The sequence below is a fragment of the Cavia porcellus genome, unplaced genomic scaffold (genome assembly GCF_034190915.1).
Source record: "Cavia porcellus strain 051 isolate PalLab524CR breed Dunkin Hartley unplaced genomic scaffold, mCavPor4.1 scaffold_17, whole genome shotgun sequence".
Lineage (NCBI taxonomy): Eukaryota > Metazoa > Chordata > Mammalia > Rodentia > Caviidae > Cavia > Cavia porcellus.
The window spans coordinates 68,137,924-68,163,415 of record NW_026947500.1 but is presented as its reverse complement, the minus strand read 5'-3'; the positions used below and the strand labels follow the sequence as shown (position 1 = coordinate 68,163,415).

The window sequence follows — 25,492 nt, the reverse complement described above, 5'->3', positions numbered from 1 at the left end:
TTCAAAGTCTCTGGGAGCCTGGCAGCTAGGTGCAGCATGACATTGAGTGTGACACTACCTGGGCCTTGCCACTGGCTGGGAGAGTTCAAAGCTTCTGGAGCATGCAGTTAGCCAGAGTGCAACACTGGTGTATGTTACTGGGGCCTTGCTGCTGTCTGGGTGGAGTTTGGAACCACTAGGACCCATCACATGGCTAGCTGTGCTGCACCACTGAACTATGGAGCTGGGGCTTTGTGCTATGATGGGTGGAGCTCAAATTCTCCAAGACTGATTGTTTCTCCCTGATGGGTGGCTCTGGGATTCTAGGCTGCGCTGGGCTTGGTAACTCTGTGACCAATGGAGCTGGCCAGGAATTCCCCTGATGGGCTGCACTGGGTCACTGGGTTGGACAGATATCAGGTTTCCCTGAAGGAGGGGAGGATGCACTCCTGGAGTGTGGTGCGAGGGCATTATCCCTGGCTGGGTGAAGTTCAGAACCTCCAGGACCCATGCAACTAGGCAGAGCAGCACCCTGAGTTTAGCCCAGCCTGGACCTTGCCTCTTGCTAGAAGGAGTTCAGATCCTCTGTGTGTTTACTGATTATTAACAGACAGACTTCTGGAATACTTTTGACAAGTTATTTTATGAGTAACATGATGTGTTTAATAGGACTGATAGTTTATTGGAAAAATAGAAGTGATTCATTGTAAAATAGAATATAAATCAATTATTGGGATTCAAACAGATATTCTATCTGTTCATAGGAGAGTATAGGCAACTTCACTAAGATGACAATATTTACTATGATACCTATTCTGGTTTTACTACTACCTGCTTTTGTAGTTCTATACTATCTACAAAGTTGTACTTCTATTAATACTATTATGTACTGATATATTCAATTATATTATATCTGATGTTATAGCCAATTCTAATGATGGTAACAAAAGACAGCACAGTAACCATGGTAGAACTCCTTTTACAGTGATTTTATATGTCTTTTTAAATTTATGCGTCTATAGGAATATGTTTTGTTCTGTCTTGCTTTGCTCTGCTTCTCCATCTAATATAGAAAGGATAGAAATACATGTTAAGATTCATGCATGCATAGAACCTATAAACAGTTTATGAGAACTGATCTTATGACATTTGATGAAATGAACACATACTTTGAATGAAAAAAAAAAAAACAAATTACAGTACCCAGTGCTGATTCCAGTGTGTCGTGTTGTGAAATCCAGCAATACTATTATTCTTTGTTCAGAGTGATTTTAGTCTGCTTTGGTTTGTTTAATCTCAACATAAAAGACGATATGGATAAATATGTGTATGTTTAAGTGTATAGGATTGATAACCATATTAGTAAGTTTTATTTGATAGTTGAACAGAACTATTTGTAGTCTCGTCAGTAGAATTCCCATTTATCTGTTCCACTTTTGTATCTTGAACAATTATTTATAAGAAAACAATTTGTAAACACCAGTCAGTGCTTTATTACTGTTTGGTTTTTTTCTTTGAAAGTATGTATTATGTCTACCCATTTTCTGTTTTGTTTTGCTTTCTTTAAATAATATTAGAAAAAAGATTTTACATGTCACTAGAAATCTCCAACATAGTGAAAAGAATATCCATCGACTGGGAAAAATCATAGTTAACTGCTCCTCAGACAAAGGTCTTCTATCTAGAATAGATCAAGAATTTTTAAAAAATCAAGTCCCCAAAATTCGAAGATTCAATCCAAAAATGGACATCTGAATGAATACATACTTCTCAGTGAAGAGATACAAATGACAAGTAAATACATGAAAAAAATGTTCAGCATCATTAGTCTTTAGAGAAATGCAAATTAAAACCACATTGAGATTCCATCTCACTCCAGAAAGAATGGCCAAGATCAAGTAAACTACCAACAGCAAAGGTTGGAGAGGCTGTGAGGTAAAAGGAACTCTCCTGCATTGTTGGTGGGAGTGTAGACTGGTGCAACCATTGTGGAGGTCAGTCTGGAGATTCCTCAAGAAGCTGGGACTGGAAGTCCCCTTTGACCCAGTTATTCCACTGCTGGGCATATTCCCAGAAGAACTGAAAACATTATACCACAGTGATATATGTGCACGCATGTTTATAACAGAAGATATAAATTTGTATATATGCACTTAAGATTACTAAGATGCTTGTCCTACTAATTCTATCAGTTCTTGGAACAAAATATTTAACCTCTGTAGGGTTAGATCAATTTTGCATGACTGTATTGGGCAATTTGAGTAAGACTTGAAAATAACTGCAAAACAACAAAATTCATTATATTCCTAACACCTTGTTTTGAAAACCTACATTGTTATTGTTTTGGGCTTTTACTTATAGTTATTTACTTGTTGTTTTGGTTTTCAATGTAATACAAAAAGGATAGATGTATATGTATAGACTTACATATGCCTAGAACTTTATCTAAAGGGTTTACAAGAATTGATTTTAGCATGTGTGATATTATGAACAACTGCACTGAATAAAAAGAGAAAACATGGTAGTCACTGATTATTTCCTTTCACTTTGATTCAAAATCTAATATTATTCTTGGTTTTGATTCATTTTAGTCTGCTTTCAATTATTTAATTTCAATATGTATGAAGTCATGGACAACTGTTTTGAACAAAACAAGTGACATTATGGTAGCCACTATTGATTTCCTAGTTTCTGGTCTTGAAAGCACTTAAGGGTCTTTTTCTTGTGTTTTGATTACTTTGGTACTATTTTGGTGTATATTAACTTACTGTATGTGAAGGTATGGACAACTATTTCAAGGAAAATAAGAGACATTATGGCAGCCACTGCTGATTTATTGCTGTCTTTTTCTGAAATCCTGTGTTATTTACATTGTTTTACTGTGCTCTTGTGCTAATGTTTTGTTTTATTCTCTTTAAAATAATAAAGAAAAACAAAAACTGGCAATAGATGGTCTTTACCTCAATCTGATAAAAGTTATCTATGGCAAACCAAGGGCTAATATCATAGTAAATGGTCAAACTTTGAAAACTTTCAAGCTAAAATGAGGAATAAGACAAGGAAATCCAATATCTCCACTCTTATTTAATATAGTTCTGGAAACATTTTCCAGAGTAATTAAGAAAGAGAAAAAAGTAAAAGAATAGGGCTAGGAAAGGAAGAAGTTAAAATATCATTATATATATATATATATATATATATATATATATATATATATATATCATCTTATGACATTCTATAGAAAGTCCCAAAAACTTCACCAACAGACTTCTAGATTTAATAACCAGATCCAGCACTATAGCTGGATACAAAATCAGTACTCAAAAATCAATTGCACTCCTTTACACAAGCAATGAACCCACAGAAAGAAAAATTAGAAGTGCTATGCCCTTCAAAATAATATACCCCCAAAATGAAATACTTAGGAATCAATGTAACAAAGATGTAAAATATCTATATATTGATAATTACAACCATGAAGTTGAACATTCTAAGTACCATAAGTGCTCACATCAGAATAGTTCAATCTTAGGTCCTGTGGCAGCCTCTAGAATGTGGCTGGAAAAAGCCAAACAATGTAACACCCAGGTTTGTAAGTGCAGTCTGCCCGGTCTTGTTAATATTGCACAATCATAATTTTCAGGTTAGAAAATCCTTGGTTTTCTGCAACATGAAGTTCCCATCTTTGCATTAGTTTGAATCCAGAGGACAGAGCCTGCACGTTCACTGGGCAGCAGACTCTGGGAGGATCCTGTGATATTCTCTTCTTGACTATGACCAGCAGGGAGTAGTATAATCCAGTAAGTGCAGAGGGATCTCATGAACCTGGGAAGATAACCTTGAAAGTATAGTTCCCCTGCCATCAAAACAAGCAGACATTCTGGGTAGACAGCTGGGAAAGTATAAATATAAAAATTACCAGTTATAAGAAATACAAATATTTTGTTTTTTGTAGTGGGTTAAAAGAATTCTTATTTCTGCCAGACTGCTGGAGTTCCCCCAGGCTTCCAGGTGCAGTGAAGGGGAGAGGTGGGTTTGAGGCTTCCACATCAGCCTCCCCATTCCGGCTTCACTTGGAGAACTGCTGAGCTCCCGATAGGTGGGCTGGCCCACACTACCAGCCTAGCCCAGCCTGTTTAGCTGCCGCGCCTGGCCATAGGTCTCCAGAGGAGGAGCTGGGCAGATCTGGGGTGCCCTCACCGGCCTCTCTGCGTGTCTGGAGGACTCTGGATATCTCCGCCCAGACTGCTGGAGTTCCCCCAGGCTTCCAGGTGCAGTGAAGGGGAGAGGTGGGTTTGAGGCTTCCACATCAGCCTCCCCATTCCGGTTACACTTGGAGAATTGCTGAGCTACCGACGGGTGGGCGGGCCCACACTATCAGCCTAGCCCAGCCTGTTTAGCTGCCGCGCCTGGCCATAGGTCTGCAGAGGAGGAGCTGGGCAGATTTGGGGTTCCTGCATCGGCCTCTCCATGTGTCTGGAGGACTGTGGATATCTCTGCAACCAGGGAGGGTCCACAGGTTCCTGAAGCACTGCGGCCTGTGGTGAGTACCCTAACCCGGCTGCGATTGAAGAACTGTGGAGCTTCCAAGGGGCAGGTGGGCGCACAGTGTCCCTGAGGCCCAGCTTGTCTGGAACTGTGGAGTTCTGAGCAGGCAGAGGAGGGCCATTGGTCCTGTAGGCCCAATGGCTTGGGGTAGCGTGGTGCCAGAGTCTCAGTAGCTCCAAACATAGAAGGGGATTTTCAACAGATCCTGAGGAAGCTTTCAAATAACACTTGAAACACAGAAATATAGGAAAATGACAAAACGAAAGACCAAATTACAACCTCAAACCTCCAGCCCATCTCAAGAAACCCTAGGAGCAATGTATATAGAAGAAAATATATCCCATCCACCTCATATATCGGACACAATAGCCACTGAAATTGACAAGCAACTCCAGGAAGCTTTAAAGAAATTCAAACTCGAAATAATCTCCCAGATAAAAGAAGAAATGATAAAAGAAATGAAAGAGATTCTAAATATATCTAAAGTAAACACAGATAAAAAATTGGAGGAACTAAACAAAAAGATAGAATCCCTAGATGAGCAATATAAGAAACAAACAGAATACATAATGCAGATGCACAGAGATATACAGGAAATAAAAAACTCCACTGAAAGTTGTAAAAACTGCCTCAATGAGAGTGAAGATAGAATTTCAGACCTTGAAGACAGGATTGCAGCTAGTGAACAGGAAAGGAAAGATCTTTTGAAAATAACAAGGAATCAGGAAACAACAATTCAACAACTGCAAGACGATGCAAAGGAATATAACATAAGAATGATAGGGATTAATGAAAGAGAGGGAGACAACATGAAGGATGTCAGGAGGATATTTAGAGAAGTAATAGCTGAAAATTTCACAAGCATGAGATCAGAAACTGACATCAGGATCAGTGAAGCATATAGAACTCCAAACACTCATAACCAAAATAAAACTACACCCAGACATATAATAATCACCATCCCAGAAATCCAACACAAGAATAGATTATTAAAAGCTGTCAGAGAGAAAAGACAGATCACTTATAAAGGAAAACTTATCAGAATCACAGCAGACTTCTCAGCACAAACAATAAAGTCAAGAAGAGCATGGAGTGAAGTATTCCACATCCTAAAGCAAAATGATTTCCAACCTAGACTGATATATCCTGCAAAACTATCATTCAAAATAGATGGTGAAATACGATACTTCCATGACAAAGAACAGCTGAAGAACTTCATGAACACCAAACCAACCCTGCAAAAAATATTGAAAGACAGTTTAGATACACAAAGGAAAAAACCACTAAGCAAAGCAAATAATTAAACAGAACAGAAAGATAAAGATGCAACAGCAGAGAGATAAGATTCCTACAATTAACCAGCATTTAACAGTAATAACCATTAATGTAAATGGTCTCAATGCACCAATCAAAAGAAACAGACTAGCAGAATGGATCAAGAAACAAAATCCAACCATATGCTATTTACAGGAAACCCATCTAACCCAGAAGGATACTCACAGACTGAAAGTCAAAGGATGGAAAACAATTCTTCATGTAGCAGGAATCCAAAAAAAGGCAGGAGTAGCCATTCTGTTTGCAGACAACGTGAACTTTAAACCAACAATGACCATAAAGGACAAAGAAGGTCACTACATACTCGTAAGGGGAAAACTCCAAGAGGAAGAGATAACTATCTTAAATATATATGCACCAAACTCCAGAGCACCCAGTTATATTAAACAACTATTAACAGAAATGAAAACTCAAATTATCAGTAACACAATTGTAACAGGAGACCTTAACACACCATTGACACCAAGGGACATATCAACCAGACTGAAAATCAGCAAAGAAATAACAGAACTGAATCACACCTGTGAACAAATGGGTTTGATAGACATATACAGAGTGTTCCATCCAACCACTTCAGAACATTCTTCTCAGCAGTACATGGGTAATTCTCTCAAATACACCACACATATGCTCACAGAACATATATAAATAAATGCAAAATAGTTGAAATTATCCTTTGGAGGTTATCTGATCATAGCACCATAAAATTAGAAATTAATCATAAAACATACTGTAAAAATCACAGAAACAATTAGAAACTGAAGAACACACTCTTGAGTAATCACTGGGTCACAAGGGAAATTAAAGAAGAAATTACACAATACTTACAATCAAATGAAAATACAGATACAACTTACCAGAATCTGTGGGATGCAATGAAAGCCATCATCAGAGGATAATTTATTGCTCTAAGTTCCCAAATCAGGAAAACAGAATGAATAAAAATAAATTACCTGATGTTACACTCCACACAACTAGAAAAATAAGAGCAAGTCAAGCCCAAAGCCAAAAGAAGAGAGGAAATTATAAAAATCAGAACAGAAATTAATGCCATGGAGACTAAGAAAACAATCCAAAGAATCAATGAATCAAAGAGTTGGTTCTATGAAAGAATAAATAAAATTGATAAGCCCCTAGCCAACCTCAATTTAAAAAGGGAAGAAAAAGCTTAAATTCATGCAATAAGAAATGAATAAGGTGAAATCACTACAGACTCTATAGAAATACAGAAGACTATCAGCACCTATTTCAAAAACCTCTACTCTCAAAGGTTTGATAACACAGAAGAAATAGACAGATTCTTAGAAATATATGAAGCACAAAAGGTAGGCCAGGAAGAAGTAAAACTGCTGAATCCCCCAATTTCTATAAATGAAATTGAAAATGTAGTTAAGTCCTTACCTACAAAGAATAGCCCAGGCCAAAATGTATGCACTGCAGAATTCTACAAGAAATAAAAAAAAAGATTTACTGTTGACACTCCTCAAAATCCTCAGTGAAACTGAAAGGGAAGCAATCCTTCGTAAGTGATTCCAGTAATACTCTAGTACCAAAACCTGAGAAAGAATCAACTAAAAAAGAGAACTATAGACCGATCTCCCTAATGAACACAGATGCAAAAATCTTCAATAAAATATTGGCAAACAGGATTCAGCAAATCCTCAAGAAGATTATACACCATGACCAAGTGGGATTCATCCCAGGAATGCAAGGATGGTTCAACATACGTAAATCAATACATGTAATCCACCATAACCATAAAGCCAAAAGTAAGAATAGCATGATCATTTCTACAGATGCAGGAAAAGCCTTCAATAAGATCCAACATTCATTCATGATAAAAACTTTACAGAATATTGGAATAGATGGTCTTTACCTCAATATAATAAAGGCAATTTTTGATAAACCAACAGCCAGCATCATACTAAATGGCCAAAAATTGAAAGCCTTTACTTTAAAACCAGGCACAAGATGAGGATGTCCTTTATCACCACTCCTATTTAATACAGTACTGGAAGTATTAGCCAGACCAAATAGACAAGAGAGAGAAAAAAAGGGGGTAAAGATAGGAAAAGAAGAAGTTAAATTATCATTGTTTGCAGATGACATGATACTCTACATAGAAGATCCCCTAAACTCCATTGAAAGACTCTTAGATATAATAAATAAATTCAGTAATGTAGCTGGATACAAAATCAATAATCAATAGCATTCCTACACACTAAAAACAAAATCACAGAGAGGGAAATAAGAGAAGCCACACTGTTCACACTATCAAGCAAAAAAATGAAATATTTAGGAATTACTCTTATGAAAGTAGTGAAAGACCTATATATACATGGAAAATTATAATACACTGAAAAAAGAAATTGAAGAGGATCTCAGAAAATGGAAAGACATCCCTTGCTCATGGATAGGAAGAACAAACTTTGTGAAAATGGCCATTCTCCCAAAACTGTTATACAGATTCAATGCAATCCCAATAAAAATACCATCAATATACCTTATAGATCTAGAGAAATCACTCCTAAAATTCATCTGGAAACAGAAGAGACCTAGAATAGCAAAGGCAATTCTAAGCAGCAAAGGCAAGGCAGGAGGCATCACAATCCCTGGCTTGAGGTTATACTACAAAGCAACAGTAGTAAAATCAAGATCGTACTGGAGTCAAAACAGAGATTAAGACCAATGGAATAGGTTAGAAGATACAACCACAACTACAAACACACTCAACCACCTGATCTGTGATAAAGGAGCCAAGCAGGTTCACTGAAAGAATTACAGTCTCTTTAATAAATGGTGCTGGAAAAACTGGCTCTACATTTGCCGAAAATTAAAGCTAGATGCCTGCCTATCACCATGTACTAAATTAAAATCTAAATGGATCAAAGATCTGAATATTAAAACAGAAACACTAAATCTACTGGAAGACAAATTGGGTAGAAACCTTGAAGACATACAGGTAGGTAGAGAATTCATGAACAGGACTCAAACCATATGGGAAATACTTCCCAGAATCAATAACTGGGACCACCTCTTATTAAAAAGTTTCTGTATGTCAAAAGAAATCTCCAGCTTAGTGAAGAGAAAACCCACAAACTGGGAAAAGATTTTACTGAACTCCCCCTCAAACAAGGGACTTTTGTCTAAAACATATAAAGCATTAAAAAATGCAGACCGCTAAAATTCAAAGATCCAATCCAAAAATGGGCATCTGAGATGAATACACACTTCTCAGATGAAGAAATACAAATGACAAGTAAACACATGAAAAAATGTTCATCATCATTGGTCATTAGAGAAATGCAAATTAAAACCACAGTGAGATTCCATCTCACTCCTGAAAGAATGGCCAGGATCAAGAAATCCAACAACAACAAATGCTGGAAAGGCTGTGGGGAAAAGGAACTCTCCTACACTGTTGGTGGGAGTGTAGACTGGTACAACCTTTGTGGAGGCCAGTCTGGAGATTTCTCAAAAGCTGGGATTGGAAGTCCCATTTATTCCAGCTATTCCACTTCTAGGCATATTCCCAGAAGAACTGAAAGCATCATACCACGGTGATATATGTGCACCTATGTTTATAGCAGCACAATTTGCAATCGCCAGATCTTGGAAACAACCCAAGTGTCCATCAACTGAGGAATGGATAAAAAAGTTGTGGTATTTGTATACAATAGAGTATTACTCAGCTATAAAGAAGGATCACATTGAGATATTTATCAATAAATGGGCGCAGCTTGAGACCATACTCATAAGTGAAACAAATCAATCTTGCATGTGTGAATACAAAATAGTTTCCCTAATGTAAGTATTGATTCAAATATATAAAAGTATGTGGTAATCATGATTCACCATTATGTGGCCTTCAAGCCTCATAAAGTTTTCAATTATTAATTGGAATGGCTTTATTCTGGACTTCTTGATATGGAAATATTTGAAGCTATAGTATATGAAGTTATATTCAAATATTTCAAGGAAAAAGACAGACACTATGGTAACTACTATTAAGTCGGGTTTTTTGGTGGTGAAGCACTAGGTTGCTGAAACTGTCATGCTTTGACCTGTATTGTTATTTTGCTATGTCCTCTTTTATCTCAATCTCTCCCTTATTCATTAAAAAAATTATTTTGTTATTTTTTATTTTTTCTTTAATGAAGGGAAAAAATTAAAAAAAAATTAGCAGGACATATTATAGTAAGTTTTTTTGATTTCCTATTAATTTTATTTGAAGTCCTATAATATTCCCACTATCTTGTTTTGACTGATTAGACTCTGTTCCATTCTGTATGATAGTATCAGTTTTGAGGGTGTAGGCAACTACTTTGAAGGCAATAAGATTCACTAAGATGCCCATTCTGGTTTGACTATTATCTCCTTTGGAAGTCCTGTAATGTTTACAATGTTTAAGTTTTATTGGTCTTGTTCTCTACTGTTTTGTTCAACTTTATAATACCTAATGAAACAGACTATTCTTTTTAAGGAAGCAAGAGGCATTATGGTAACCATTTTTGATAAACTTGTATTCTGTTTTTACATCATGTACTATGTCTATCCTTGGTTTTGATTAACAGCTTTGTTTTGCCATATTTGACTTTATTCTCTTCTAAAAAAAAGTAATAAGAACTAAGAAGTAATAAAACCCAAAATATGTAAATTTTGTTGTAAAAAAAGAGAGGTAATAAAGTGCTCTGAAGGATACAACTGCAAGTGTGTTTAGGGGTGTTAAATAGCTGACCATATTAATGTTTTTGGTTGGATCATTGAACACAACTGTTTGCAGGCTCTCTGTTTGAATGTCCACTTTGTATGCTTTGATACTGTGACTTGAGCAACTATCTCTAAGATGATAATGTGTAATCTATTAACTGGTGATTTCTTACTGGGTTTTTTTTTTTTTGGTAGTTCTGTATTACTTGTACCCTTACACCACTTTGTTTTGTTTTGTTTTTTCTCTTTATTCTTTTAAATAAAATTTTAAAAAAGAAACATATATGACTTTGTAGAATATCTTTCAGTATTCTTTGTAGGGTTGTCATGAAATTCTTTAGTTGGTCTTTCTCATGGAAGGATCTTACTTCTCCATTGATTTCCAACAGCAGTTGTGTAGGGTATAACAATTTGGAATGGAAGTTCTTTTCTTTTAGTACATGAAACATTTCATGCCATGCTCTTCTTGACTTGAAGATTTGTTTTGAGAAGTCTGCCACGATTCTGATAGGCTTTCCTTTGTAGTTGACTTATTTGTTATCTCAATCACATTTTAATATTCTATTCTTGTGCTGAATTTCTGGGATCTTGATTATTAAATGCTGAGATGCAGATTTATTTTGGTTATGTCTATTTGCAGTCCTTTATGCCTTGCTTGTCTGCATGTGTCATATTTGGGAAATTTCTGCTATTATGTCTGTAAATAGTCTTTTATCATCATTTGCATTGTCTCCTTTTTCCTTGACACCTATCAGTCTTACATTGTTTCTCCTTGCATCATCTTGCAGCTATTGAATGGTAATTTCCTGATTCCTTGTTATTTTTAAGAGCTGTTTCCCTTCATGATCACTAGTCACAATCATGTCTCCAAGGTTGAAAGTCTAGCTTCGGTTTCATTCATGTGCTTTTCCCAGCTTTCAGTGGAATTTTTGATTTCCTGAATATCTCCTTGAAATGTTTCATGTACTGTAATATTTTCTGTATTGTTTATTCAGACCTTCCTTCACTTTCCTATGCTCCACAAATTTTTAAATGTACGTCTCCTTTGGATATATTTACCAATTCTTTGACTATGTTTATCATTTCTATTTTTAGTTTAGTGATGATTTCTCATCTGCTTTCCTTTATAGCTTTCTGGAGTTTTTACTTTACTTCCCTTGCAACCATTCCAGAGATTTCTGGTCTGTGATTTCCAAATTAATCCAAGTATCAGTCTCCTGGACTTTATCTAGATGGGCTGGCAGTTTGAGATTCTGTTGGATTGTCAGACTGTGGGCCTCAGTGGGGGTTGCTGTTGGTTCTAGGTCATTGGGGAGTCTTCATTGAGGGTTCTTGGATGACTGTAGATTGCTGGGCACAGCTTCTCAGTACCTGTAAGCCTCAGAAACAATTTCCAAGGTGTGGGTTGTTCATTGGGTGAAGACTCCTTGTCCCAGTTGGCCTCACCAAGGGTTTTCAAATGACTGCAAGTCACTGGACACAGAATCTCAGTCCAGAGAATTTCTGGATGACTGTAGGTTGTTGGGCATAGTCTCTCAGTACCCATGGGCCTCTGAGATGGAGCTCAGGTATGGGCAGAACCCTAGGCAGAGCTTTCTGGTCCCAAAAGTCTAACTGATGGTTCTCCATTCACTCCTGGCTGCTGGGCACAGAATTCCAGTCCCATGGGCCTCAGAGATGCTGTCTGAGTCTGGGAGGGCTTCTGATTACAGCTTCCCAGTCCCTTAGAGCCTCACCAATGGTTAATGTTTGACTGTATATGGGTTAATGAGTGCAGAATCCTGGTCCCCATTGGCTTCAGAGATGGTGTTTGTATGTGGGCTGGTTTCTTGGGACAACTTCTGGATCCCCACGAGTGATGCTGAGATCTCACAGATGACTGTAGCAACCTGGGCACAAACTCCTAGGCCCATCAGCCTCAGAGATGCTGTCTGTGTGTGGGTAGGCCTCTGCACATAGCTTACCAGTCCCCAAGAGCGTCCTTGAGGGTGTCTGGATGAATGTTGGTTGCTAGTCCATATGGGCCTCAGAGATGCTGCCCAAGTGTGGGCAGGCCTCTGGGAACAGCTTCCCAGTTGATGGTAAATGTTTTGAAACAATGTGAATGTAATTGAAGTCATTAAAATATATACATAATATGGTTAATATTATGCACTGTTTGCTATGTGTGTTTTACCCTATGAATGACATATAACGGCAGATGGCTATTTAAAAATTATACATAAAGTAACAGAAGTGATTAGTATGTGCTAACTTCACCTGATTAGAAGAAAAATCCCCACACTCTCATGGACACTTATTGTCTTTTTGTCTCCTTCCTCTATTTGCTTTGGAAAGTCCTTAGAGTTGGGGATGGCATGGTACAATTTGGCTAATTATGAGCTCTGGGTATTGAGTCTCTAAGGTCATGGAGTAGTCAATAATTGGCTGGTCTACAGGTCTTCACTTTGATGATTTCTGTCCAGGGAGCTCTACAGTTGTGTCATAAGCTCCTTGGTTGTCTGCATTGGGAAGCTCCTATCTGGCTTTGTGTTAATTTAAATTCTGAGGACAGAGTCGGAAACTTCACTGGGCAGCAGACATAGGAGGGTCTTTGTATGTGATTTTCTTGGCTGTGACCTAGCACAGAAACAGCATCAACCAGTAAGTACAAAGGGATCTCAGAGATATGGGAAGAATTCTGTACAGTATGTTTTCTTCATCATAAGGACAATTATGAAAGATTTAAAAAAATGGTATCAGGAATTGAACTCTGGAGTTCACACTTGCCAGGCAGGCACTGTGCCACTGAGCTACAGCCCCAGGCAACTATGTCAGTTTAAGTAGTCATGTACAGATGAATAAATACGAAAACATCAGTTATAAGGAATGGAACTTTTTGATGGTAGTTTTAGTAGGAAAAGCAGAATTATTATTTCAAATTTGATTTTTCCACACCCTGTTTTTACTTTCCATTGTTATTTCACACATAGCAACAGAAAATATATCTTTCTGCAGTGCTTCTTAACTCTAAAAGTTTTACCAAGGTGATGATAAGGTTGTAGAGATGTTAATGATAACATCATGAACTGGTTTTGAGAGCGTGGTGTATTCCAGGCTCTGAGCAATCTGTTCTATGTCATTTGTTTCATTTCATGTGCTTTATCTTCCTGTAATTGTAAGTACCCACATTATCATGGCTTATAGAAAATGGAAAGCCTGTCATTTTAATGGAAACTGCAGTAGGTGCTCAGGTGGAAAAATGATGCATGGGAAATGGGCTGTCCTAAACAGACATGGAATTGTACAAGAAAAACCTCTGGCAGATTTTTATTCGCATCCTTTGACTTCTCTGTCACTCCAGAAGGGAACTGTTGTTCACAGGTCTTTCTTGTTGGAGGCTTCTGAAAGCTCAAAGAGCAGACTCATCACCAGCATCTGCTTCAACCACCACAGAAAATCGGTCATCCTACGCATTCTCTCCTGCCACTGCTGAAGGACATACTTATACCTTCCCATATCCTCCCCCTGTTTCTACTAATTCCACACAGCCTCAAATAAGGTTAACCCAGGTCAGGATTTCACTTCTCTTTAGAAAATTTGAGAGTTATATATGAAACTGCATTGCACCAGCAATTTAGACTCAGAACCTCTGCTCAAATCTTTCCTTGTTGTGATAAGCAAACATTTTCCAAGTATTTGACAGAATCTGTTGGTGTATGTTTAATTATTTCTACACTAAGTATTTTTGACATACGAGCCTTATAGTCCATTTAATTCCATCTGTATGAAACATATAAAAACCTAATAAAGGGACTCATTTGTTTACAAATGTGGAAAAGAGTCAGGAGCAGGTGAACATGCGCTTGTGTTTGAGATGCATAACAAAACATATTTTTCAAGTCTCTAATTTTTTGGATAGAGTTTATTCTAATTATCATTAAACTTTCAGCTTGCTTATTCATGTAATTAGTTTGTAATGAAACAAAAGCACATAAATATTAGGGTTCCAAACTCTGTTTAGTTATCACATGCATTGTCCTTGTTTTCCTCTAGCCTTATGGGCAGAGAGAGGAAGAGAGACTGACAAACATTCTGACTATTTTAGCAGAACAATAATGCAGGGCTGACATGTTCATTTCCCCTGTCTCATTTCTTGGTACAGGATCCACCACTGGAGCAAAATGCAAATGTTATTCTCATATGATGAAGATGCAACTTTCTGTATGTTGTCATATAGAGAAAATTACCAGACCAACCTCAGGAATACTTTGACGGATTATCTCGAGAACAAAAGGTTGTAAATTATACTGTCTCACTCACTGTTTTTAGCAAATAATCTGAAATTTTACATGCAATATTTGTTGGAAACCAAAGAAGTATCAATCACAAATACACTGTATACAAATTTTCCTGTGAGTGACAAGGAGAAAGGCACAAGAAGTTTCAAAGTTAAATGATATCTTATTACCTCTATGATCATGGTGGCAATAGCTGAAGGAGAGATAAAATCATTTCATGTAATTTACTCTCTTTTAGGCGTAATGATTTTTTCATACACAAGCTAGATATGTTTTAGGTACTCTTTAGGTGGGCTTTAAAAAAACTACTCTGGGTTCATAAGTCAGTGACAACTCAGAAACACTTAAAGGAAAAAAATCTTTCCATAAAAGTGATAGGAATAGATGCTTATGAGGACAGGAGTGCAAGAAAAAGAAATCTTGGAAAGATAGCAAGAATCCAAATTTCTTAGGTGACAGCTCTGATCTGAAAAATAATTGGAGTTGATGTAAATGCTAACAGATAGATATAAACATGTATGTGTCTGTAGAGATATAAATGGCACATTTCTAAATACTAAAATATATTTAAGACAGTGATTCTCAACTCTAGTGTAAGAGAATAACACAAGTACCTGAAATGTTGATTACAAATTAAATTTCATGGTCTGAGGCTGCAGTATGTGGATATTTTAAATTTTACCTGAATGAATATATTAGATGCAAGAGTGATGAAACCTGAATTATTTTGAAAACAATTTTTTACTTCAACCATTTAAGGTAAATAATTTTTGTGTTATTCCAGGAGGGGAATTACATTATTTACAGAAGTGCTTACCTTGTTTTGTATATTTGATGACTACAGAATAGATTCCAAATATGCTTACATTGTTTCATGTACTTTTGTCTTTCGTGTTTTTCCCAATTTATTCACAGTATGGATTGACAAAAATATGAATCCAAGATTCCTTCACATATCTGAAAGAATAGAAATGCAAGACTTATATCTGGAAGAATTCCTATGAAAATCTGTCAGTCAGAATTAAGAAACATGGAACTCATGGAACTATTTTTCATGTTTCCCATTGCACATAGCAGGGTTTATGTCAACAAAAATAATAAGACATTACCACAACACTGTCAAATACTGAATCAATAAACAGAACAGAGAGTTGTTAAACTAGCAAGTATCTTCTTGGCATTGTATTATAGCAAAATCCCGTAAAAAGCTAAATCATCAAATGTCATTTTCATTAATCTCTGGTGCAGTTAATGCTGCATTTGTGGTCATAATGTGCTAAAACTATGTGCACTGATTTTAACCCCATTAACACCAATGAAAATTCATTAGAGACAACAAGAAGATACGTGTTAAATAAACTATGTATCCACAAAGAGTGAGTGAACACTTATCTTACTGAAGCACCAAAATCAGAAAACCTAAGAATGATGAAAATTTGTGTCAGGTAACTAGCTGAATACAGTGTATTCTGACTATGACCAATTTCACTGTAGTTTATTTTCAGATAGTGCAGTCCTAGTGTTTGTAATATTTCCAACACCTAAAGATAAGGGGCATTATATTTTCTGAGATTAAAGTAATTTATGATTGAATGCATTTTATTTTCTTTCAATAGAGTCATAAAGAGGGATGAGTTATGATGGGTTAACATTCTTTTTCAAGAAATTAATGGTCTTGTAGATTTCTGAAGCCTGCTGTTCTTGATCTCCTAACATTGTGCTGCAGGGTATCTGTAAAGTAGGACTTTACAAAAACTTTGCAAAAAAAGCCACCCAGTAATCGAAGATGTTATGACAGTTGGGATTGTCACAATAGAAATGATTGCTGGTTTTGGCCTTTATATAGGCATAATTTCATTGGGGATATTTGTATACATAACATATTTCACTTTTCTAATGAATTTTAATTCTGAAAAGGTGTTCAAGAATTATCAAAATGTACAATCTAACAAAAGTCTCAGGATTCCATCTCATGGGCTTCTCAGATGACCCAGATCTGCAGTTGATCCTCTTTGGCCTGTTCCTGACCATGTACCTGGTCACTGTGCTTGGGAACGTGCTCCTCATCCTGGCCGTCAGCTCTGACTCCCACCTCCACACCCCCATGTACTTCTTCCTGTCCAGCCTGTCCTTTAATGACATTTGCTTCACCTCCACCACAGTTCCTAAGATGATTGTGGACATCCTAACTCACAGCAGAATCATCTCCTACATGGGCTGCCTCACACAGATGTCTCTGTTTCTCATTTTTGCAACTATGGACGACATGCTCCTGACTGTGATGGCCTATGACCGCTTTGTGGCCATCTGCCACCCCCTGCATTATGCTGTCACTGTGAGTGCACACCGCTGTGCCTTATTACTTTTGCTGTCTGTCTTTCTTAGCCTGGTGGAGTCCCAAATGCATAATTCAATTGTTTTACTGTCTACCTGCTTCAAGCATACAGAAATTGCTAATTTCTTCTGTGACCCTTCTCAACTGTTCAACCTTTCATGTTCTGATACTTTATTGAACTCCATGGTCACATATATCATTGGTGTCATCTATGGCTTTTTTCCCATCTTGGGGATCTTTTTCTCTTACTATAAAATTGTTTCCTCTGTTATAAAAATACCATCATCTGAGGGGAGGTGTAAAGCATTTTCTACCTGCAGTTCTCATCTGTCAGCTGTTTGCTTATTTTATGGAACAGGTATTGGAGCATACCTTGGTTCAGATGTGTCCTATTCTCCCATCAAGGTCATGGTTACCTCCCTGATGTACACTGTGGTCACCCCTATGCTGAATCCCTTCATCTACAGCCTGAGGAACAAAGACATCAGGAGCACCCTAAAGAGGATTCTCACCTGGAGAGTGTAATCCCAAGATGTTTGTGATCCATTTGGAATGTAGGATTGAAAATGTTGTGAAATTAAACACCCCAATTCACATTTAAATACATTAGGTTTTCTTGGTTATTTTATTTCAGAACTTTGAGTCTTTGTTATGTTTCATATCAGAAGAACAGCTAGTTGGGGAAGATGGAATTCATATGGATGCAAATTTTCTTTTCGGAAGTTGAAAAAATTTTAAAGACAGATAAAGAGTATTGTTTGCACAAAAATCATACCAATACATGCTTGAAAATTATAAAAATGATGTATTTAGATAGGATTGTAAAATGGCGGCGAGCTAGGAGATCGAGCGAAGAATCTCTCCAGAGAATTCAAACTCAAAGATAAAAAAAGACAGCATGGAGAGGACCAGACAAATCAATAGCGATTCTTATTAACCAAGACAGTACAACTGGAGGATTTAAAGTCGTGCTGAGACCGGAGGCTACAAATCCCGTGCCCTTAAATCAACAAACAGACTCGTGGACCCAGCACGAAAAGCTGAGTTGCTTTTGGAGACCGCGGGAAACTGAGACCCAGATCGAGACTCCAAGTAGCAGCCAGTTCTGCACCGCTGCACCAGAGCGGATGTACAAAGCTCTGGCGATTCAAATCTAAACGGTGCACAGAAATCTGACCGGTCAGCGCTGAGCCGCGAGTGGGGGAAAAGTGGACAGCTTGGTGTGCGGCGGTCCCGGAACGAGGACTTGCACTGGACCCTGGTGAGTACAGAAAACCCTGCCGCTGCTGGGTTTGACCAGAGAACAGCTGGCCCGCCACCACGGGGAAATCAATAACACAGAATCTGGTGCAGACATATTAGCCTGGCGGCAGATATCGCAGCTTAGTGACATCACCAGGTCGCCCTGTAGGGAGGGCTGGTGGAAGACATCTTAAGTCCTGGCAGAGCCTGATTACTTGTTGGCTTCAGCTCCACACAGAGAACTTAGTGGGAGCCATCTTTGTTTTGGGCAGATCTGCTTCTCTGGTGCACCTATCACAGAGAGGTTTGGAAGAGAACGGCTGGGACCTGGGCAGAATCCTGTGCCATTACCCAGCTGCTTCTGATTCAAAGAGAACTGGCAGGAGCTACTGGGGCTAAACCAAGCCTCTGCTTGGGGCCCAATAAGCAGATACAAAATAGTCATAACTCAGTGACAACCAGAAAGTACAGCCTAATTTATGAACTAACTGACACAGAGGCTAGAGTCTAGACTGTACCGCCCCTACATCCCAGCCTTCCCCAGATAACAGCAAATTGGGGAGGACAGCAAAAACTCAAGCCAGCACGCTTCTGAAAGGCCCTAAGCAATTCGGAGAGGGCCAGAGAACTCCAGGACAGTCTGAAAGAAACCAGAAACATGACAAGAGATAAAAATTTAAAAAAACCTCCAGCTGTTCAACAGGAGAAATTAAACCCAAGAGAACTAAACACTGAAGAGAACAAGCACAGTAACCATCCTCTACTCGACACAGCATCAGCCGAAATTAAAAAGTACTTACATGATCTCATAGAGGAATTTAAAGATGTACTCCTGATCCAAGTGAGGCAAGATATAAAGAGATTAATTAAAGAAATGACAAGCCCCGCCCAAGAGAACACAGATGGAAGAACTGAGGAAATCAGAAAAGAAAGAGAAGCATCTGAAGAAGAATTTAAGCATAACTTAGAATACATGAAACAGATCCAAAGAGAATATCAGGAAACTCAGAACTCCATTGAATATTGGCAAAATGCCTTGACAGAAACTAAAGACAACCTTCTGAAACTTGAAGAGAGATTTAGGGCTTATGAACGTGAAGGAAAAAGCCTCTTAAAAATAACAAGGAACCAGAAAGAAGCAATTCTAAAACTGGAAGATGATAAAAAGATACATAACCTAAGAATAAAGAATGTGAGTGAGGAAGCAGGAGCATCCAAAAATGAAATACAAAAAATATTCACAGAGATATTAAAGCAAAATTTCCCACGTATAGCAAAAAGAAATGATATCCAGATAAAAGAAGCATACAGAACGCCAGCTACCTACAACCAAAACAGATCTACGCCTAGGCATATAATAATCGAGATCCCAGAAATCCACCAAAAAAACAGAATATTAAAAGCAGCCAGAGAAAGGATGCAGGTTACCTATAACGGGAAATCTATCAAAATAACAGCAGACTTATCATCACAAACTCTTAAGTCAAGAAGGGAGTGGGGAGAAATATTCCAAGTCCTGAAGGAAAAAAATATGCAACCGAAGTTCATATATCCGTCAAAACTCTCTCTAAAAATTAATGAAGAAATAAGATACTTTCAAGACAAGGAGGAACTGTGGGAGTTCGTGGCCACCAATCCAACCCTACAGAGAGCGCTGAAGGACATTACAGAGAAAGAGAGGAAGAGATATCAGGATTACAGCTACAGTGGCAGAGAAGCCTCAGTGAACGGGGCAGACCATGGAAGGAGGGAATAAGGTGGACAAATTATAGCAGAAAAGTGGAGTAGCAGACATGAGGCAGAGACGGTAAGCTAGTCTTTGGTAGAGACAGCTCTGAAACTATATTTTAAAAAAAAAAGCAGAGGTCATTGCTAATGGTCTATAACGATTTAAAAGACACAGTAGTCCTAGTGACATATTTAGATTGAATTAAATTTGTTCTGGTCTGTCCACTCATATCAGACTTGAGGACACAGACCTCTAGAACCAAAAATAGCAGGTTATACCACTGCAACTATCCTTACTTTCCTATTGACTTAGGCTGAAATTCTGTATTACTTACATTGTCTTACTATGACTGATCTTAATTGTATCTGAATCATAAGACTATTGGTTGGCCTTGACTGATCCTATTAGAAATCGGTATGCGTGTTAGAATCAACCCTAAAAGTAGAGGAAACTACTCTGAGCATGACAAGATGTAAAGGATATCCATACTGGTATGAATCAGTAACAGCTCTCAAATACTACAATGCAGTCAAAGATAAGTTTTTATAAAAATAGGTGATAGTATGTTTAACTATAATAAGCCAGTGTTGTCGACAAATCTATTGAAAATAACAAGAGAAAACATAGTAGCTACGGAAGATCATTTATATTATAGTTTTATAAGTCCTATCCATTGCATGATTATCTAGGAAATTATTTCGTTGTCTTGTTATGACTTGGTTTTCCCTATAATACAGAGAGGATAGGAACAAATACTCTGAGGAAGAAACCTGAAAAACCCGAGGCTTATTTTGTAGCATTATAATATAAATTCTAGCAATCTATTGCTTGCTGATTAAAATGACTCTGGACTGGTTTCTTCAGCTCAACTTCAGCATATGCAGAGATGGGGACGGCTATCACAAAGAGAATGAGAGATGCAATGGTAGTTGCTATTGTCTTCCCTAATTTGGAACTTGAGGACCTAAAAAGACTCCATCATCCTGTAATGATTTGATTAGTTCTATAATATGCAATAAGTATAGAAAGTGGGTGAAGTTAGGGACAACTATTTGTAAGAAGCTAGATAGATAAGGTAGATCTCCAGTGGACTTGCTTTGAAATCTGTATTTCTTTAAATTGTTTTTTTATTTTTTTTTAAATGTTCTGTTCTGTTTTGATATGGTTAACTTTATCCTCTTAGAGATGTAAAACAAATAGGTGGGACTGATAATCATATTACAGAGCTTTTGTTCGGCCATAGAGCAGAATGGTTTGTAGGGTCATTTTTTTTTGAATGTCATTCTATATACTTTAATTCTATAACCTGAACAGCCATTTCGAAGATGACAATTTGTAACTTATCAACTGGCAATTTCTTACCTTTTGTTTGTCTGTAATTTAGAATTATTTCTACCCTTTTTTTTTAATTTCCATGTATTTTTTTTCGTTTCCTTTTCTTAAAAAAAAAAATGATGTATTTAGTTTTGTGTATCCAACCACATTGAAGGATAAAATGCTAGGGATTTTTAATTTTAAAGTGAAAAAAGTAAATCAAAATTTCAAAACATGATAATTAGAGGGTAACAATGATTAATATATTCTGGATTGTTGACTTTAAACTCATTACTCAGAGCACAATATAACTGCATTTACTTTTTCAAAGAATATTAGCATAAATCTTTCCTTTCAATGACTTAGAAATTAGTAATGTAACTATCTTATTTATCATATATATGTAGCTTATCTATCTATCTATACCTTTGAACTTCTCGTACTAGGGAGAAAATATGATGCCATCTGATTTATTTCTCTTTTGCTTATGGTCCCTGCTTGCATCCATTTATCTATAAAAGTCTGAATATTAAAACAACACTTAATCTGTTTGAAGACAAATTGGGTAAAAGCCTTGAAGACATAGGGGTAGGTAGAGAATTCATGAACAGGAATCAAACTGCATGGGAAATACTGCCCAGAATCAATAGCTGGGATCACATCTTATTAAAAAGTTTCTGCATGTCAAATGAAATCTCCAGCATAGTGAAAAGAAAGCCAATGAACTGGGGAAAAAATCTTAGTGAACTATCCCTCAGACAAAGGACTTCTGTATAAAACATACAAAGAATTAAAAAAAATCAGACCCCTAATATTCACTCCAAGCTCTTCTTGATTTGATAGTTTGTGTTGAGAAGTCTGTCATTATTTTGATGATTTTTACTTTGTAGGTGATCTACTTCTTTTCTATCACTGCTTTTAATATTCTGTTCTTGTGGTGAATTTTGGATCTTGATTATTATGTGTCAGTGCAGATTTTTTTGGTTGTAGTTGGCTGAAGTTCTGTATGCCTCACTTATCTGAATATCATTTCTTTTTCTTATGCTTGGGAAGTATTCCTCAATTAATTCTGTGAATAGATTTTATAATTCATTTGTAGTTACTCCTGCTTCTTTGCTCACATATTTTATTCTTAAGTTATAGATACTCTTGTCATCTTCTAGCCTTTGAATTGTTACTTCCTGGATCCTTGTTATTTTTAATAGGTCTTTTCTTTCATGGTCACACACTGTAAATCTCTCTTCAAGATTCAAAACACTAGGAATATCTCTGCAAGCAGGGAGGGATCGCAGGTTCCTGAGGCACCTTGGCCTGTGGTGAATGACCAGCACAGTCTGCCCAAATCTCAGACTGTTCCGGACCCCCCAGGCTTCTGGATGCAGTGAAGTGGAACAGTGGGTTAGAGGCCACTACAGCCGCCTCCCCATCCCGGCTACACTTGGAGGTCTGCTGAGCTCCCAACTGGTGGGCGGGCCTACACTATCCCCGGAGCCCAGCCGCGCCTAGCCACCTGCATGCAGAGGAGGAGCTGGGTGGATCTGGAGTGCCTGCAGAATCCCCTTCCTTTGTCTGGAGGACTGTGGATATCTCGGCAAACAGGGAGGGATCACAGGTTCCTGAGGCACTGTGGCCTGTGGTGAGTACCCTAACCCGGCTGCAATTGAAGAGCAGTGGAGCTTCCAAGGGGCAGGTGGGCGCACAGTGTCCCTGAGGCCCAGCTTGTCTGGAACTAATGAGTTCTGAACAAGCAGAAGAGAGCCATTGGTTCTGCAAGCCCAATGGCTTGGGGTAGCGTGGTGCCAGAGTCTCAGTAGCTCCAAACATAGAAGGGAATTTTCAACAGATCCTGAGGAAGCTTTCAAATAACACTTGAAACACAGAAATATAGGAAAATGACAAAACAAAAGACCAAATTACAACCTCAAACCTCCAGCACATGTCAGGAAACCCTAGGAGGAATGTATTTAGAAGAAAATATATCCCATCCACCTCATATATCAGACACAATAGTTACTGAAGTTGACAAGCAACTCCAGGAAGCTTTAAAGAAATTCAAACTCAAAATAATCTCCCAGATAAAAGAAGAAATGATAAAAGTAATGAAAGAGATTCTAAATATATCTAAAGAAAACACAGATAAAAAATTGGAGGAACTAAACAAAAAGATGGAATCCCTAGACCAGCAATATAAGAAACAAACAGAATACATAATGCAGATGCACACAGATATACAGGAAAGAAAAAACTCCACTGAAAGTTGTAAAAACAGCCTTAGTGAAAGTGAAGATAGAATTTCAGACCTTGAAGACAGGATCGAAGCTAGTGAACAGGAAAGGAAAGATCTCTTAAAAATAACAAGGAATCAGGAAACAACAATTCAACAACTGCAAGACGATGCAAAGAAGAATAACATAAGAATGATAGGGATTAATGAAAAAGAAGGAGACAACATAAAGGATATCAAGAGGATATTTAGAGAAGTAATAGCTGAAAATTTCCCAAGCATGAGATCAGAAACTGACATCAGGATAAATGAAGCATATAGAACTAAAAATAGTCATAACCAAAATAAAACTACACCCAGACATATAATAATCACCATCCCAGAAATCCAACACAAGAATAGATTATTAAAAGCTGTCAGAGAGAAAAGACAGATCACTTATAAAGGAAAACCTATCAGAATCACAGCAGACTTCTCAGCACAAACAATAAAGTCAAGAAGAGCATGGAGTGAAGTATTCCAGATCCTAAAGCAAAATGATTTCCAACCTAGACTGATATATCCTGCAAAACTATCATTTAAAATACATGGAGAAATACAATACTTCCATGACAAAGAAAAGCTGAAGAACTTCATGAACACCAAACCAACCCTGCAAAAAATATTGAAAGACAGTTTAGATACACAAAGGAAAAAACCACTAAGCAAAGCAAATAATTAAACAGAACAGAAAGATAAAGATGCAACAGCAGAGAGATAACATTCCTACGATTAACCAACATTTAACAGTAATAACCATTAATGTAAATGGTCTCAATGCACCAACCAAAAGAAACAGACTAGCAGAATGGATCAAGAAACAAAATCCAACCATATGCTGTTTACAGGAAACCCATCTAACCCAGAAGGATACTCACAGACTGAAAGTCAAAGGATGGAAAACAATTCTTCATGCAGCAGGAATCCAAAAAAAGGCAGGAGTAGCCATCTTGTTTGCAGACAACGTGAACTTTAAACCAACAATGACCATAAAGGATAAAGAAGGTCAATACATACTCGTAAGGGGAAAACTCCAAGAGGAAGAGATAACTATCTTAAATGTATACGCACCAAACTCCAGAGCACCAGTTATATAAAACAATTATTAACAGAAATGAAAACTCAAATTATCAGTAACACAATTGTAACAGGAGACCTTAATACGCCATTGACACCAAGGGACAGATCAACCAGACAGAAAATGAGCAAAGAAATAACAGAACTGAATCATACCTGTGAACAAATGGGTTTGATAGACATATACAGAATGTTCCACCCAACAACATCAGAATACACATTCTTCTCAGCAGTACATGGATCATTCTCTAAAATAGACCATATATTAGCTCACAGAACATATTTAAACAAGTGCAAAAGACCTGAAATCATCCCTTGCACGTTATCGGATCATAGCGCTCTGAAATTAGAAATTAATGATAAAAGATACTGCAAAAATCCCACAAACAAATGGAAACTGAATAACACACTCTTGAGTAATCAGTGGGTCACAGAAGAAATTAAAGAAGAAATCAAACAATACCTAAAAGAAAATGAAAATGCAGATACAACTTACCGGAATTTGTGGGATGCAATGAAAGCCGTCCTGAGAGGAAAATTTATTGCACTGAGTTCCCACATCAAGAAAGCAGAATGAATACAAATAAATAACTTGATGCTACACCTCAAACAGCTAGAAAAAGAAGAGCAACTCAAGCCCAAAGCCAAAAGAAGAGAGGAAATTATAAAAATCAGAGCAG

General features: G+C 37.4%; 1 protein-coding gene across 1 annotated transcript; it reads left to right on the top strand.

Annotated features, from left to right (window-relative positions):
* Positions 1 to 16,758: 16,758 nt before the first annotated feature.
* Positions 16,759 to 17,712, top strand: LOC111757660 (olfactory receptor 7E24-like). The gene has a single exon (XM_023566239.2). The coding sequence runs from the start codon at positions 16,789 to 16,791 to the stop codon at positions 17,710 to 17,712; it is 924 nt and encodes a 307-aa protein (XP_023422007.2). The 5' UTR covers positions 16,759 to 16,788.
* The last annotated feature ends 7,780 nt before the right edge of the window (positions 17,713 to 25,492 follow it).

Excerpts from the sequence above, each read along its gene's own strand:
- LOC111757660 (XM_023566239.2), top strand. The coding sequence starts at position 16,789 with ATGTACAATCTAACAAAAGTCTCAGGATTCCATCTCATGGGCTTCTCA.